Source organism: Zootermopsis nevadensis, unplaced genomic scaffold, assembly GCF_977971745.1.
Source record: "Zootermopsis nevadensis isolate Lab colony 2312 unplaced genomic scaffold, Znev_1.0 Znev_ptg000007l, whole genome shotgun sequence".
NCBI lineage: Eukaryota > Metazoa > Arthropoda > Insecta > Blattodea > Termopsidae > Zootermopsis > Zootermopsis nevadensis.
In genome coordinates, this window is record NW_028259139.1 from 11,929,645 (window position 1) to 11,948,166 (window position 18,522).

General features: G+C 40.5%; 1 protein-coding gene across 3 annotated transcripts in view; it reads right to left on the reverse strand.

The window, feature by feature from the left end:
- gus (splA/ryanodine receptor domain and SOCS box containing gustavus) overlaps positions 1 to 18,522 on the reverse strand; it is a 174,728-nt gene that overhangs the window by 66,896 nt on the left and 89,310 nt on the right. The window contains exon 2 of one of the 3 annotated variants that reach the window (XM_022068177.2): positions 2,938 to 2,989. The exons of the other annotated variants lie outside the window; for them this stretch is intronic. Coding sequence (XP_021923869.1) covers positions 2,938 to 2,989 — 52 coding nt within the window. The remainder of the gene's footprint in view (positions 1 to 2,937; positions 2,990 to 18,522) is intronic. 3 annotated transcript variants of the gene reach the window in all.

The following is an 18,522-nucleotide window of genomic DNA, read 5'->3' on the forward strand; positions in this document are numbered from 1 at the left end:
TCAACATGCGAACCCCTCAACCTCGACAGAGCGACTACCAGCTCCTCATGTAAAATCCATTCTATTAAGATAGCTACTTCGTTTGGCGTACACATAATTAACTACAACATACAACAATGAAACTGTGGTTAACTTGAAGCAGTGCAACACATGTCTCAGACGAGTTTCCATGGCTATATGAGACGAAACCCTTATAATCATGCTCATCTGATATCCAGCATTAAAATGAGAACTGTATACAAAGAACACTGAACTTGCCATCACTAGGCGTGAAGCTGCCAACAGTGATCAGTGCCAGGGCGTTGTGATGGTAACATGTCAGCAGACGGCAATTGTCAGGTGCAGGCGGACATCTGGCACTGCGGGAGCATTCCAGACAACAGATGTTGGCTGCTGCAGAAAAGATGTCAACCCTACCATAAAGGTCAGTGTAAATACAGATCATGAAGTATAACTACCCCAATGCAATTATGTGGCCAGAATAAAGGCAATGCGTAATTTGTGAAACCTCATATTTCGTTAGCTGTCGACACTTACCATTTGGTGTTTGTTGAAACGCAACGATTCAGAAACTGGTTTTGTTTACATCTTCAGGCACTGCGGAACTTCAGAGAAAAAATCCTAAGCCTTAAACCAAAACCACTTATAGTCGGCGCAGTAGTTCTTGGCCGGTGGAGAAGCTAGCGGAGCTGGCGGACGGGCCTACTCTGTGTACCTGAGGTGGCACGGTCAGTGTATTTCTTTTGTTTGGGCGTTCAGTCCGATAAGCTCTTCGGTGCAGTCAGCATTATACTATCGCACAAGTGACTCGCTCCTAGCCTTCCCCTTGAAAATTCCACCGGCCAAAAATACTGCGCCGACTATAACTGCATGGCTGCGTATAAATAAAAACCACGAAGAATAGCAGCCATGAAGTTAAAACCACCTTCGAAAATATTAAGTATATTTTTTCAGACTCGTAGATTTTACAGAATTATGATTATGTTTTGAGAATCGTATAGTCGCTCAGCTAACCAACAAATACCATATCTTTTATGGCGGGCTTTTAAGAATACGGTAATGGATGTTCGGATTCAATACAAGGCGAGAAATAACAAGCTGGGCAACTGATAGATTGTCAAGATGAACAACTTTTACTGAACGTTCATCACAGTATTATTTACAATCCATCATTGTGCCCTATCCCGATCCACATGAATCCATGAATCCTATGTTTCAAATTTCATTCACACAATGGTTAGAAGTCCTTAGATGATGAATCAAACACATGACTTTTTTACCATTTCCGTGACGCTGCAACATACAAAGTCACTGACAAACATCCACGCTTGAAGCAAGATGGGACACATCAAACCAATGGAGAGAGTACAGCATGTTTGTATATCAAAATTCTCCTGCTACCAATATTTCGCTTTTCGGTATTCAGAAACAGTCCTGTAGAAAACTACGAGAACCAAGCCCATTACCTTCAGCGTAACAAGTCTAATAAACGTACGCATTATTGAGAGGGGATACTCCCTCACCCGATCCCATTACTCGAATGTCAAATGGAAATACGAGGAGGGTCGATATTGGCAATGGTAAAACATCATAAGAAGACTGTTTCTGGAAACTGTAACGCTGAGAATGCTCCATAGTTTGTATTACCTAATGACAGTAAACAGAGTCCGTCCCACCTGCGTAATGGAAGCTGATCTACCCGTCCATTTTAAGTCATTAGTGCAAATATCATTTCCAGGTTTGTTTAGAGTGATTGTATCCCCGAGCCGAAATGATCCATTAGCACACACAGAATTCAGTCACATGCTATGGCTAGCTGAGGCTAATTGGATGTTTCGCCATTACAGCTGTAGCGACACAGGGCAGAACGTTCATAATAATCAGCAGGCGAAACACCTACGTCGTACAGCCGGATGCAATGCACGATACAAATGAAAAATGCAACATCATGGATGGGAAACATCGGACGAATAAATGTCTTAAAACTAAGGAAAACGAGGAGACAAAAATTATGGTGTGGCTGTAACATTCTGCCTGAAAACACCGGGGGGGAGGGGGAATCAATAAAATAGTGACAAACATTACATTTAACAGGGCGTCATTGCCCTGATGATGGAGGCAGCTAGCACTCTAAAACGTCGATAAACCTCCAACAGACTATACAGCGCAACATCCCAAAAGACAATTAACCATCTTCATACATTTCGCACCGAGAACCTAAAATCCCTCCTACGTTTTAATGTGTAGATCAGGGGAATATTAAATCGCTACACAACTCTCGCAGCATAACGTATGAAAGGGAAGTCCCAGGTTCGACAAAAAGACCGGCTATTCCTACTCATATTTTTTCGTGATCTTCCTCAGCCCCGACACGTAAATGCTGGGATAATACCACGGAAGCTTCCTCTGCACTCCATACCAGTTATTTATAGTGTATTTAACTACGCTTTTTCAGTGGCTCAGACTAAAAAGCGTCGAATAAGAGAGTGGTATTGAATAATAAATTGGGAAGGATGTGGAAGGAAGCGGTGGTGGCCTAATTTAAGATACGATCCTGGAATTTGCCTGAAGGGAATGAGGAAAAGCACGAAACCCCCAGTCAGGATAGCCGGACTCAAGGTCGAAATTTAAACCCGGGACCTCCCGAATACGAAGCAGGAAGGCTAACCACTCGACCACGACGTTCGGTTACATCCCAGTTAATCAGATGCTATATAACATTTGCAGCTAAGAAAGCGTCGTTAAAAAATTCACAGACGGACATACACAAAAGAGGGTTTCGTTTTAACGCTGTCGAATGTGGTTTTCGGTCCCAAAAATATGGCATCTGACTTATCCATTTCTGACCTGAATGGCCTAACCACTGTGGAATCCGCTATTTATAGAGCGGGTCAGCAATTTGCTACTGCACGGAGCTTAATGACATCAACTACTTACGTTAAGGTTCGGAATGTCTGCTGTATGCTGCGATTCACCGGCCTACACATACCTGGAACAAAATAATAAATACAGAATGAGACGTATTAATTACTACAATAGATGCAGGTATAAAACTACGTTTCTGAATCCACGGGCTCATTTTAACACCCTCAGTGAAAATTTTTAAGCATCGGGAAGTCAAATTCCAGGTGTTATATAACCTATAAGCAGACGACCTTTTGATCCGATGCGATGCTCTATAAACTTCAGAACGAGAAACTGCTATTCCGTGAAGGATTTGAGGTTTTCACGGCGGTGAGACTGAAGATGTCTGTCTTCTGGGTTGCTGCGCCCTGTAGTCTGGTATTCAAACTGGCGTTAAAAACCAAATATTCATCACGCAAGTATAATTGTGTGCTCGCGTGAATAACACCGAAAAAAAACATGGCATACACCGTACTTCGTGAACACGTATACTCGGCATTAACGGTAATAAGGTTAAGAAATATATTTAAATAGCACAAATTACACAGGCACACAATCAAATTGAAAGTCAAAGTGATTAATAACATCTATAAATTACTAGCAATGTGTATCAAGCAGCCGTGGCATATTTTAAAACACATATCTTAAACCACTTTAAAGTTATGGTACGTTACGTCCGATATATTGTGAGCATTGTTGGGCATAGTAATATGAAAATCACTTTGACGCCAAAGAGAAACTTCAGCTTTCAAGCCTTATGTCTAAGGGTTTTCCCTCGACGGTCTGTACTTAACAAACTTCAACAACAAAATGTTACATACGAAGAATAAACAGTATGAACATCCTCATTACGTGGTATTAGACTGACAAAATATATCTACACCACCCACGGCACTTCCTTTTGATTTTCAGCTAATTCCTCTTCAAACGTACTTAATTTTCATTCGTAATATTTTGATCTGTATACTTACTGACATTCATGAATTAAAACTAAAATAAGCAAGCACTTCGCATTCAATTTACACTTCTCTATTTAATAGTGGTAACATAAAACCTAAAGTCAAACCGTGCTTCGAATCGTTACAGCGACTCAGCAACTCAACTCGGTACTAAATTTCGTTGAAGTTAATCACCCCGACGGACACGGAACTAACACAATGTCACAAAACGCATATTCTCATTAAAATATATTAAATATTTGTGTATGAAACTTCTCAGTTGCTTTAATTACACTGCAGAAGTTCCTTTACTCCTTCCAGCATCCAAGGAAAACCATTTCGTATATCAGAGACATCTTTACATTATTTTTGACAATACTACATTTTTTCGGGGCTCTATAACTTTAATGATGAGGTAGATTTCTGCCATCCGTTCCTGTCGATGCAAAGGGAAACGGGATTGTAATGCAAATGGAGATCACTCCGCTGTAGAAGTATGCCAAGGAACTACAAAAAACATTACCTGTTGTACAAAAGAGGCTATGTGGAGGTGAGAAGTCAGGTTTAAGCTCAGGCCGCATTTATCCTGGGAAACGTATTTCCTGTTGAACAGCCAATACGACAGACGCCAGACCCAGGGTTAAGGCGGGGTGAGATCAGTATCTCGCTTGCTGTGTTGGAAGACAGCAATAATTCTACTTACGAAACCAATACTGTTTAACTTAAATCGAAGATTGTAACCAAATGCATACAAATTTCGGATTATCGCCTTGCAGATTCAATTTTAAACTTTTATATCATTAATCCGAGTAGAGCTAAAGCGTTGAGACCCCGTCTCACGACGTAATGGATTCCCTTGATAAATCGATTAATATGCGTTACAGTCTGTGCAAATAACCTGGTGGAAAATCAACGTTCTTTCACAGTGGATGTTTCGTCTTTGTTCATTATAAACTAACGCACAGTGCATGCACTGGTTACCTTTATTTGGCGACTACAAAAGGGATAAAGCAGCCGGATCGTGAAACTGAAGAAAGAACTAGTGTTAATAAAAACGTGTGGAGATTTATAGATAGAAAAAAATATAAATATAAAATTACTGACGAGAACGAGATAAAACAAACACATCTGGCTCAAAAGCGGACAGACAGATACGGGTATGATGATTTTAAAAATCTGATTTACGTACGAAAAAATAAATAAATAAACACGCCCTAACGTTGCTACAGCCAATAAACGAGATATGCGGATGAAACTCATATTTACAAATTGTTTTCTGTAATATTTTTGGAATCAAAGGAATGTTTCTCCTTTTGTTTCAGCAAGTTTTCAGAATATTTGGAGCAATATCAGAGAGAAAAATTCTCGTGGGTGGTATAGTCAGGTCTACTAAAAATCACATACAATCAAAAAGTATTCAGAACGCTTCCTTTCTCAATGCTTCGGACTGAACACTGCAGGTACTCTATTTAATCCAGAAAATAAACATCCCTCTATCAAAGGTAAATTGTGCTCTTTATTCATGCAAACAACAAAATGTTCCTTGAAGTTTCGAGAGATGGAAAGAGAATTTATTTTCATTGATACCGTTTATCAAACACCCAGAAATGTTACGAGCAAAAATAGTCAGTGTTTCTGACCACGAAATCTAATTACGGAAGAGATTAAGAGGATAAAGCTTCCATTTAAATGGCGTTCAATTATCAATCCTTCATTGTAAAAGACTTTAAACAGATTCCCGCGGAAATGTTCGGGAATCGCACTATACACAGAGCACTAACACTTTAATACCTACTGGTAACAGTATGTACCACCTTCTTAAATAATAATCGACTCTGCATTTTGTATGCAGAGTGTATTTATGTGTGTTGTATGATTATCATTATAAACTGCGATTATTTCCTTATACAGTGTTAACCACCTGAATTTTGTAATGACGAAATGTTGTGTTTTCTTTGTGGTACGGACTGAACTCTTAAATATTATTCAAACAAACTACGGGTTTCAAACGATTAATTATCCACGTACTAGGCTTCCATGCGTCTCTCAAAAGGCCCAGTGTGTATAATTTCCCTCTACGTGTCGCGTTCACCTGGCATTGTCCTCGTATCAAGAAACACAGAGAAGGAACACGGCCTACACTTTCCGATGTGGGCAAAAGTGTTGGAAGAGGGAGGTACAGGTCAGCAATTCGCTGGCTGATTGATCCGTCGCCAACTCCCATTCCTTGTTTTCCTTAAATATAGGACGGAATTCCATCTGTGTTATACTATAACGCAAGAGTGTAATAATTTAATTAAGTTCTTTATAATAATAATAAAACTAATAGTAATAAAGAAAATTTGGCCAACATCCCGGGTGAGCGCGACATGGTGGACCTTCAGAAAACCGCCATTCTAGGAACACCATACATCATTCGAAAGACGCTCATGTAAAATATATAATACCTCACGCGAAATGTATTTAAGAAATAGCTGCTGCACTATGTACGTCAGGAGCAAGGTTTATCTCAGGTACACAGAAGTGAATACCGTACAAAATGGTGAATAAATGGAATAATAATAAAAATAATACTAACAATAAAACATCACATGAAAGCCATGAGGTTTTTGGAACAAAGTATTTGGGAAAATATTTTTGACATAAGAGAATGTAGTAACAGGAAAACTGAGAACATTACATGAGATTTCAAAATCTGTAATATTATTAGGGTGATAAAATCAAGATGTGAGAGGTGAGGCATGAAGAAGACATGGTGGAGATAAATTAGTACTCTTCAGTCGAAAAACTTAAAGGAAAGATACTATATTTGTGATAAAAGGTGTAGATGTGAGAATAATATTAAAATGTATATTGTAGAAGCATGGTATAAGGGTGTGAATTTGATTCAACGGACTCGGAGTAAGGTCAAGTGGTGAGATGTTGTGAACCTTCGGCTCGATACAAGACAGCGAATTTCTTGACTAGGTGAACGACAATAAACTTATTAAAAACGACTGTGTGTCATCGGGTTAATACATTCTTCACGGGTCTTCATGCCAATTTAATGCAGACACAGACAAGCACTCGGGTCCCTATCCAATGGGCAAAGGGCTTTTGATACTGGATGTAAAATGGTTTCAGCAGTGATCATATCCATCTCGAATACGTTAAGCTTGACCTCATATTACCAACGTCTCCGTTCATGGCATGGTACTACACGGCGCAACATCCCAGAAGACAGACACCTTCCCATCGTCGCCGTGACAAACTAAAATCTCACCAAAGCATAAATAATCCGTATCCCCAGAGCTGAGCGCGTAAACAGACACACAATGGATTAATTCCAAACCTCTGACCTGATAGAAAAGACACTGACATGCGCAGACACTTGACATGTCAATGCGGTTTTTTGCTTTAAGCAGTCTTGCCCGGAAATCGTCCAACTGTCCGCACTGGATCAAATTCTGCTCTCGGAACTACGTTTTAAATTAAAATAAAAACATGTTACTAGATGTTCACACAGCATTCATACAACGAAGGAGTTACTGAGAGATCATGCGGGTCCACTTGTTAGTCTTCGATACGCCTATTAATTTACGGATTTCGGCTAAATTTGGTACTGGAGAATTATAGTGATGTGCAGGAAGATTAAGACTTAATTTTCTCACGGTGGCGATTATGAAGATGACAAACGTCTAGAATACTGCGCCGTGTAGTCTTGTACAACACCGACGTTTCAGAAGTGTTTACTGCCTCCATTATCAGATCGACTGCTGATTAAGGCAGTAAGTATTTCTGAAACGTCGATTAACTGCGAGACTATACGGAGCAATATCCGAGAAGGCTGCCATCTTCAGGAAAACGATTGCTTGCGAACAAGAACAAGCATTACCTTCCATCTTGTGAACGGCATTTGAACATGCGGTTTGTGAATTCGCCTACCCTAAAACGGGGCTAAACAATAAACAAATATCAGGAAGAGCCTCGTACGAAATACAGACTTATTCTGTCCTTGCCAATCCGTTCTACATTTGAACCGGTAAAATTTACAATAGCTCGAGCCAAGAGAATTGGGCGTAAGCCAACGCCCACGGTTAAAATCTACGACGGCTGTGAGTACAGAGGCTTTTACATAATTGAGTAATCCAGCGAACCTCCTGTAAAACACGGAAATGCAAATGGCATTGTGCAACAAAATAATTGCACGGGAAGTTTCAAATCTCATCGCTTATTAGACTTTTAAATACTTTATTTATAAAAACGGAGCTAAAAGCTCCCACATTAATTTCTACGAAAACTTTAATTAGTGTCTACCAAAGAAACAAGACGTATGTACCAGACATTACTACACGTTATGGTATTTATTCTTCAACAAAATAGAAACGAGGTGGATGTAACCATCACAAATACTGTCATCATGTGAGAAATGAGAAATGCTCACAAAATGTTCAACCCAAAACGTGAAGGAAAAATTCCAATTGGAATGCCGAGGGTGGTGATAAGATATTATTAAAACAGATGTTACACAAACACGATGCCATGGTGTGAACTTAATTCACTTGGCTGAGCCACTTAAATCCAATATATTTTTTGATTATCCTCCAACTCATGTCAACGTCTCCCAAGCAGTCTCTTCCTTTTTCGTTTCCCCGACTAAAATTTTGTAAGCATTTATAGTTTCTACCGTTCTCTACCCCTTGTTTTCTAAATTAGTAATTAAATAAACAAACTGAAGAACACTTGACACTCAACACAAGATATCCTATTCTCGTGGGTTTTCTGCCCTCCAGCTAACCGCACAACTCAGTTGCAAGCTGCAAGTTGCAAACCAATCCAACAGGCAAGGACGACAGCCAAACCACGATCCAAGGTCCACCCGCCAAGTCTCTCAAATGTCTGATTCTGTAGTTATCAGGTTGGCGCTAAGTCGTATTAAAAATAACAAGGTAACGATTACATAGCTGATAACCCCAACATCTCGTATGAGAAACACAAGTTTTAGTTTCAAATAAAGAAACTACAAATTTAATGTTCATATCACCCCAGCCCTATCCGAATATTTAACAGATTCCTTATTTTTGTCGGTCTGTTAAAACCTAGTGGCGAAAATACATACCACCTATAAATGTTCCAGACTGTTCTATGAGTTTCGTATGATTCTCATTGAAAACAGCGATTATTTCCTTAAACAACATTAACCAGTTGGTATTTGTAATGGTAAAGCGTGGTGTTTTCTTTGCTGTATTAACTGAATTATTAAATATTATTCAGGTGAGCTTCATCTCCAAATGATTAATCCAATAGAACAGCATATGACACATTTCAATTTATATAAATTAATTGCTTATTCCCGGTATAACAGCCCAGACCATTCCACACCAACAAACGAGCTATTTATATTTCCGGAAAGTAAGTACACAGTTTGATTTCCGGCTAGGATACCAACAGTCCCATATTCGTGATTTTCTTCAGTCCCTCCAGACGAATGCATCATCCCCGGGCTTCGTCGTCTAAATGTCAGTCGACTCAAAGTATTCGCTGTTTATTGATACAGCGGCGATAAACTACGAATATGCCATGTAATTTATTTCACATGGGCGATGGTCCTCTTATATAAGCTTATAGCCGCTCCGTTAGACCTCAAATTCCTCGCCTTTTAAGTAACCCGAAGGTTCACTAAAGTGTTAACAAAAGCCCACTACAGCACGACTTTTTTTTTAGAACTAACGAATCTAAGTAACACAGTTCAGCGTGGTCGCATTCCATGAAGTTCGCCTTAATTAAGGTCTGGGGGTATTTTATTTGCCACCATCCGCATAAAAGAAGAACTTCCTCAGAGAAGTAGATTAATTCACTAGTGCACACTTTTAATCACTTAAAATTAATTGCTTCTCATCAGCGAACGTCTTCTTTTGAGCAGAATCTTAGATACGTCGGGTGTAGAAAGAACAAAATGATTAATTTAGCCGTTTCATCAAATTATTCGTCTTAGTCCTTTCACTGGGGTAAATGTAAGTGGCAAAGTGTGTCAGATTAGATACCATTTAAGAGTCAACATATATTTAAGATATCAATTTATTATAATTGTTTTAAATCTGCCTGCAAGGAAATATTTTCAGTTCTTGCCGAAACCCTACGGAATGCGTAAAATCTTCACCTGAACAGCGCTGTAACCCGGGCTGAAGAATTCTAAAGGGGCTCTATATCACTTTGGGCTGACTGCCTCGCAAGTGGAAGATTTATTACAGCATGAAGAGTGGAGAGCAAAGCGGAAACTTAAGTTAAAGAATGGAAGAACTGGACACTCTCAGGACGTACAAAGTGTTTGATTACGTTCTGCGATGATATACTTCAAAGGGTAATACCTTTCGAGTTTAATTCTATCACCGGTAAGACGAGAGGTCATTTTCATTGAGTGACCAAGTTTTATAAATCTAATATTCAGGGTCTGGCATAAGATATATAAAAATGAAAAAAATCTGAAAGCGAATTTCATTTCACACACTGGAGTGGATTATACACGGGCAGACAGATAATACTGATAACTGTAAGACACCACAGGGTGATTCAAAAGTCCGTATACATCTGTTGGAAGTGAGAAGTGTTTGAAGAATCTTTGTGCAAGCACGCACGCGAGTACACACGTCTAGGTGACGTGTGTGACACACTTTTTAATCACATACAACACGTGCTGCTCTCATAGGTGCACGCGGACTTCTGAATTCCCTGTGTTTAAAGAAAACTGTTCAATGCACAGACCTCAAAGTTCAGGGACCGAACCCGGACGTCCGTATGGAGACAAGCGACGGACAACCAACATGACCTCCAATTCTCAAACGCAACAAACTTGTTGGGTATGTTACGCAATGTCCTTATTTGGAACAGCAAGGGGTGGACAAACTATTCTAAATACGAGTCGCATTTACCTAATGAGAGACTTGAGTTTCTTTAATCGTATACGTATCCTAAATCCATTCAAACAAGAAACAGGATATCCAGGATGCAGTATAAGTTAACACGGAAAAACGTCACGCTACGAGGCCCTACCAGTATCTTAACTAAATGGGTACAAAAAGCTTTATCCCCGAAGATAAATCTGACGAGGCGTAAAAATGACCACACACCTCCACCGAATGCCGAGATAAAGCTTTGCCTTATCTCCCCGAATCTTCATGGTACGGTGCTCACGTACTGAGATAACTTCTTCACTTGAGTTCATTCCAAACAGAATCTTCAGATATTACTTCATGAACGAAATCCTTAAAATATTTTTTCTATGTATACAACTACTTACAGTTTCAGTACCCTCGTCATGTAGACCAAATTGCCGAAGTTTCAAATGTCAGAATGTGACATTCCACGGCAAAGGTCATTACAAAATCGAAGTCAACTCTCCTGAAACAACCACCTAGTGTAGTGTCTGGACACTGTCTTCAAGAGTTTGCCTTTTAGGGGGATCCGTTGTTAGCCCCTACCACCATTCCCCAAGCTGGAGTACCACCCCTTGCCGGCTGTCCGCGACTGCTTATTCAATATATTAGCAGCCACCCTCCATTATCTGGTAGACGTCTCCTCTACCCACAACCAGAAAACGCGCTATACCGCGGTGACAAGTAGCATGTAACATATAAACTTGTTGTATTTTTATTAAATTTGCAATAAATAAATAAATAAGCAATCACATACTAAACGTTATGGACATGATACGAAATTGGATTGCAACGTCATAAATTCTGGACACACTCAGTTCGAATATTAATCAATTTTTGTGTGTAATTCCAAAACACTCGAATGCTTCGGAGAGAAATGGGCTTACAGTGAAATTACATACAGCCTATTCTACGCAAAATCACTTTGATTCAATAAGTTACTTTCCACGAAATTCTGTTGAACAAAATTAAACTCAAAGCACGAACTCATTAAAGCCAGGAAATGAAATTCAAACCACATCGACGAGCGAATATTCATATTGTCATGATCTGAACGCATGCATATAGACGCATTACAACACAAAATTGTTCTCCCCAGTGCAACAATTATGACGTCACAAATGTTAGTTGCCAATTACTTATAATCTTTACAGAAGCAACATGACAACAGATCTAAGTCAGAGAGGCAAATAAATGCCAAGATGAAAGACCTGTTTGCTGGTCCACTTAACAATGTTTAGAAAACTGAAGACGCTCCTGGTCGGACTATTAGGGGACTGGCTCAGAATGGAAGTGGTCGTGACCTACTATCCCAGTATTTGGTAGGTGTCACTGATAAAAACTACAAACATCCCAATCATAATAAGCGAAATCCGATGCGAAATTCGAGCCAAGGACCTCAGAAGCATTAAATTAAATATAAATTTATATACATGAAGACGTATGTAGCTAATCTATTTATTTTTATTTCATTTTATACGACCCGTTCTTCAAGTGTCTGAGCATCTGCGGGTCCCAACTTTTCGTTGGCTCGATCTATGGACATTCGGTAGGACTCCTTGGACGAGGGATCGGCCCGTCGCAAGGCCTCTACATGTACACAGGACAGCACAACACAGAAAAACGCGGACAAACATCCATGGCTTGAGTGGGATTCGAACCCACGGTCCCAGCGGCACAAGGCCCACGCCGCCACTGTGACGGCAATCTATTTATATAATACGCAAGTGTTGGTTCGCTGGTGATTATTTCCTGTTAAGGACTTTGGGTCTTATGTGATAATATTTACGAATATGTGTAATGATATAACCGTTGCTATGGTAACGCTGATTAGGAATTTTAGCATTATGGGATAATATTTATGACTGTATGATCATTCAACCATGGTCTATTTAAATGTACCTCACAAAACAATACGGTTTATTATAACCTAAATATAAGATCATATTTAAGATTGCCTTCATTAAATCGTATCATATTTTATAATTAAGCAAAAAAAAAGCAATGACTTTTATTATTATAAGCTGCTTTGTTACACTTTGAAATAAAAATTGTTTTAAGCAAGATTTCCTGGCCATTCTTGACGGTACATTTTCTAGTGATGTTTATAACATTTCCGAGGACAGGTACGTACAAGACAGACACAGAGAATTAATGACGCAAGTAGTAAGAGCAGTTGAAGTGGAAACCCGGCGTCTCCTTTACAATAATGTCCAATTCCCGCAAGAAGAAAATAAAGTGAATTTCCTTGATACGTTTCACTGCAAGTATCTCAGACATTCGGACACAAGCTGATAGGCAAGAAGGCGGTAAAACCAGTAAGACAGATGCGTCGTGTATCTTGCAAACTTTATATCACTACTAACAAGTCTTCTTTCCGTCTGACCTGTAAAAATACTGCCGACAGCTGTATCCACCCCGTGGTCACTCCAGACTTCGATCTGCGCTGACAGAGGATGGGATGCTGGGTGACCAAAGTTCAGATGCAGTGTTCAAAGACATGTACAGAAGTGACGAGCTAAAACACTTCTGTTCTGAACAAGAAGGAAATTTATTATCAGCTAAATAAGTATCAACTATTGTAGGTAACATCTACACTTCTTACCTAAGTATCTGGCTTTCGGTATACCTAAGACATGATGATTAGATGCAAGGATAATGGCTAGTTGGATTTTAACTCTTTAAAGCTAAGTGGTAATTATATGTACCACCTGCTTTAATAACTCAAATAACTATGCATTTGGTCCACATATTGTATTTATGGGTTAGGTGTTATTCTCATTGTAAACAGCGATTACTTCCTTAAAAAGCATTAACCAGTCGACCTTGAAGTGTTGTGTTTTCATTGCGGGACGGACTGAATTCTTAAATTATTATTTAGGCAAGCTTCGGCTTCAAAGAGTTAAAAAAGGAGTGTAAAGATATGGACCAAACTGGTTAAGGAACGGTCCAGTGGCGGACTCTTCTGAACACGGCAATGAACATTCGGGTAGCATAAAACACGGTAAATGTGTCGACTGGCTGAATGACTGATTATCAAGTGATAAAGTAGGACCCAGCAGCTATATCAAGTTAGCAGTTAACTTTTAGAAGACATACAACCCAGTCTACACTAATCAGCTATCATGAAATCCTAACAATTGTTGTGAGATTTTGGGGTTTTGAATACGGTAAAGATTTCGATATTGGTATTCTGGGTTGCTATGGCGCGTGGTAGACACCAGAGTTTCGGGGGGGGGGGGGGGGAGAGAACCCAGAAGACCAATATCGATAATAATTTCCTGGAAGTGAAGCTTGGCTTTTTATCACAACTACTCCTACCCTCAGTATCTGAAGTCCTTTAACCATCAAGACTACAGAGCATCGTAACGCAATAAACCCACAATTGAGATCTTCACCACCGTGAAAACCTCAGACGTCATACATATACCGAACTGTCTTCGTCGGTAGTGATGTTCGATCCTGGGGACACAATTGAGCTACTTGTTCTGTTAGAGGTTGCGCGAGTTGTCGTGGCACCTAAATACGCAATGTGTAAGCCGAGATGGGGGAGTTCAGTAGTAGTGGGGGTCGCACAGCATCAGCTGCGGTGACGTACCGCTCTAAACACAGCTAGAGCTACAAACCAACTGAAGCTGACACCCCTCTAGCGCGTGCTTCGGACGGGTCCATCTCACACGACCAAAATCAGTCCTTTGCGCAAGTGCCAGCACTTCTCGCGCGACCTCTACACAGGAACTGAAATGCAATTATCGTAATTAAATTATCATAACAAACTTTCAGCCGGACACTTGATTAGACACCGCAGGCACGTCACATACAACTACCAAGGGAGCACCAGTGAACGGAATAAAACCATGTTAACGTCTTAACGGATCACCGATGAAACTAGAATCCCGCAAGAGACCAACGGTGATCAGATTGATAGCAACGATGGAGTGTGATACCCCCCAAAGACGGAGAAAAAGAGGCGTTGTTTGTACGGCGTGACATCCCTGAACTCTGGGGGATTCAGAATTACAGCGAGACGCCCATGGCCAGCGGTGTGTTTACAAAGTCCTATAGTACGAGGGTCGCTCATTAAGTAATGCCCCACATTTTTTTTCTCAGCCAATAATGAAGATAGAAAAGTGTACTTTTACATGCTTGAGATTTGATGTTTCCCGCGTTCGTGTACGGAGTTTCAAATGATTCCAACCGATAGCGGAGCTGTAGTGAACTGTTAAAATGGCGTCTGTGAACGACTCTCGTTACAAGCAACGAGCTGTAATTGAATTCCTTGTTGCTGAAAAAGAAACGGTGGTGAACATTCATAAACGTTTATGTGCTGTGTATGGAAGCTGTGCAGTCGATAGGAGCACCGTTGGTCGCTGGGCTAAGAGAGTTAAAGCTTCAGGAAGTGAAGAAACCGAGCTCCGTGATCTGCCGCGCTCTGGGCGTCCTGCCACAGCCACCACTCCAGACATGTTGAACCGCGCGGATGCCATTATTCGTGAGGATCGGCGCATCACAACTCGACAATTGGCCCAACAGCTTTCAGTCAGCAATGGAAGTGTGATTGCAATTATCCAGGCTCTCGCATATTCGAAGGTGTGCGCAAGATGGGTTCCACGAAGTCTCACAGCAGACCACAGGATTCAAAGGAAAACGATTTCTTCTGAATTGTTGGAGCGTTTTGATGCTGAGGGAGAGGTCTTTCTGTCCCGGATCATTACAGGTGACGAAACCTGGATACACCACTTTGAGCCAGAGACAAAAAGGCAGTCAATGGAGTGGCATCATCCTCAATCACCGAGAAAGAAGAAATTCAAGACAACTCCCTCCGCCGGAAAAGTCATGATGACTGTCTTTTGGGACAGTGATGGGGTCATTCTTGTGGATGTGATGCCAAGAGGTGCGACCATCAATTCAGACGCGTACATCAGGACCCTGAAAACCCTCAAGAAGCGTTTTCGACGAGTTCGGCCTCACAAGCATCCAGCAGAAATTTTGCTCCTGCACGACAATGCACGCCCTCACACAAGTCTGAGAACCCGGGAAGAAATCACCAAATTGGGTTGGACGGTGCTACCCCATCCACCCTACAGTCCAGATCTGGCACCCTCCGACTTCCATCTCTTTGGGCCACTTAAAGATGCTATCCGAGGAACAAGATTTGAAGATGACGAGAGCGTGATTCAAGCAGTGAGGACATGGCTACGTGCACAGGACAAGAGCTGGTACCGGCAAGGCATGCATGCACTTGTTCCACGCTGGCGTAAAACCGTACAAGTTGATGGGGACTATGTGGAAAAATAGTATGTGTAAAGGAAACATTGATTTATATTGTCACTAAATTTGAGCCATCTTGAATAAATATGTTCTGAGGAAAAAAATGTGGGGCATTACTTAATGAGCGACCCTCGTATATTCCGTAGATACTGAAGAGAGAAAGAGTGTGCCTACGAAACAACGCCGATTTCAAGCACAAGATACAAAACATTCTGTAATGAATATATATCATTGGAATCTGTGTGTGGTTATCGGTCGAGTTACGTGCACAGTGGAGAGGGGGTACAGACAGACAGCAGCCGCAAATACCGGTGTCACGTGGATTTACATCCTGCAGGATTTGGAGCCAAGGCAGCCACCACAATAAAGCATTCCCTACTAATTATACGCTATGATATGAATTAGTACAGTGCAGGCAGTATTGTAGAAAACTGATACACAGAATAATAAATATTTCTGACATAGGTCGAAATATAAGTGTGCGATGCCATTCACATGAACATTCTAAAAAAAAAAGCCAACAAAAATTGCACAGTGCAAAGATCTCTGAACTATCATGCCACTTCACAAGTTCGCTCGTCTGCCATGTTGTTATTACCAACTGTCGGAATTAAAAGGTACAAATATGGAATTTTCTGCAGGCATAATGTTCGTACCAAATTCCATGAAAATCTAATAATTGATTCAAAAATTTGACAGTATGGCGATCTCATAAGACAAACGTTTTCATTTCGAGAGAAAGGTACGCCCTCTCACACATACACTCGCACATCGAACTTCAAATGCAGTTCCTGGTGGGCATTCTTAGGCCGCAGGCTCTCAACGGTCATTGGTTCGAAACCCATTCGAGCATGAAACGTGCCCTTGATGTGGGCAATCTTCTAAACAGTGTTTTACCAAATGTTTAAAACATATAGTCCATTATCTCAGTATTAATTCAGACCTGGAACAGCCAAAGGGCTTAATAAAATGACAGTAAAATGTTCAGTGGGTGCAGAAACAAATACAATGGAGTCCCCTCTGGCGATCAGTCACGTTAATACAACGACGGTCTATGTTTCCATCAACAGAGAATGATGTGAAGATACATACAGAACAGCATCCGATACTGAATGAGCTCAAGAGACAGAAGACTTCACTGTATTTAACCGATGTGAAACCTTAAGATCGTAAGATTTACTGTCGACTGAACTACACAGAATACTCCCTCAGCAGAAGACGAGACAAAAGTGTATTTAAAGGTAACGTTTCGGAGCTACATACAGGAAAAGATTTCCCACTGGCGCTTGTTTTACTCAGAAAAGAAAGACCACGTGACGTCAAGAGAAGCATTTACATGCATTTGACAGGGGCGAGTTAAAATTATAAAATTTTAAATCGACATGTACTGGAATGGCCCGAAACATGAAGATGAATACGAAATGCACAAAAATGTTAGTTGGAGAGCCTGAAGGGAAAATGCCACTCGGAAGAACAGGGCGTAGATGTGAAGTTACATTACAATGGATCTTTGAGAAGTACGATGGGAGGGTGTGAACTGGATTAATCTGGCTCAGGATAGGGGCCAGTGTCGGGTTCAGCGATTAACCTTCGGGCCACGTGCTCAGATAATTATTTATCAATCGGTTGAGTTTCGCGACATGGTATTCGTTACGAAACACAAAACAAAGCGACACTTTATTCTCAACTGCCAAATACATTATCTACACATTTGCTTTAGACACTGTGTACAACGAAAGGCAAAATGAATTTCGTTTATATCCCTCGAATGACTATACGTGAATAAAAAAGGACAGATAACTTTCCAACATTCCACGGATTAACAAATGTATTTTGTTTAAATATAGAATACACAAATAAATCTGACGTACACACAGGTGATAGAGTGCGATAAAATTGGTGATTGGATCACCTGGAATTGTGATCACGTGCGGCTGTGTGTTAATTTACAACATTCTATAGCCTCAATGCCATAATTCCTCAAATGTCCTGTTAATGAGTCAGTGCACATGTCCCAGTACCAACCACTCTTCCTTCTAACGCCAAATGACCCGCCATAAACCTTCGCAGACAAACCAAACAGGTCAAAACAATTCGTTACAATTCCGTCCTTCAGTTCACTTCCTGTAATTATCACTTCTGTTCCGAGAACAACAATTCGCACATTGACACTAGAACAGGGGTTAACATAAATTGATCGATCCTCGGCGAAGGGCCGAATGCGACACACAAAACGAAGTGATCTGATTGGCAGCTACGTTCCGAAAAAAAAATAACATTGCTCATTATAAGTATTTAACTTCGAAGAACAGTTATTCTTAAGACGCTGATAGTCGTTCAGCTATCCACGAAATTCCGTTCCTCTTGTGGAAATAAAATGTTTATTATAGATGTGTTCATACAGCTAAATGAATCCAGTTCATGCCCTCTTCACCACTAAGTCATTTTAATATTATCTTCCACATATAAAGTATGAAAAAATTGCAAGTTTTGGACTC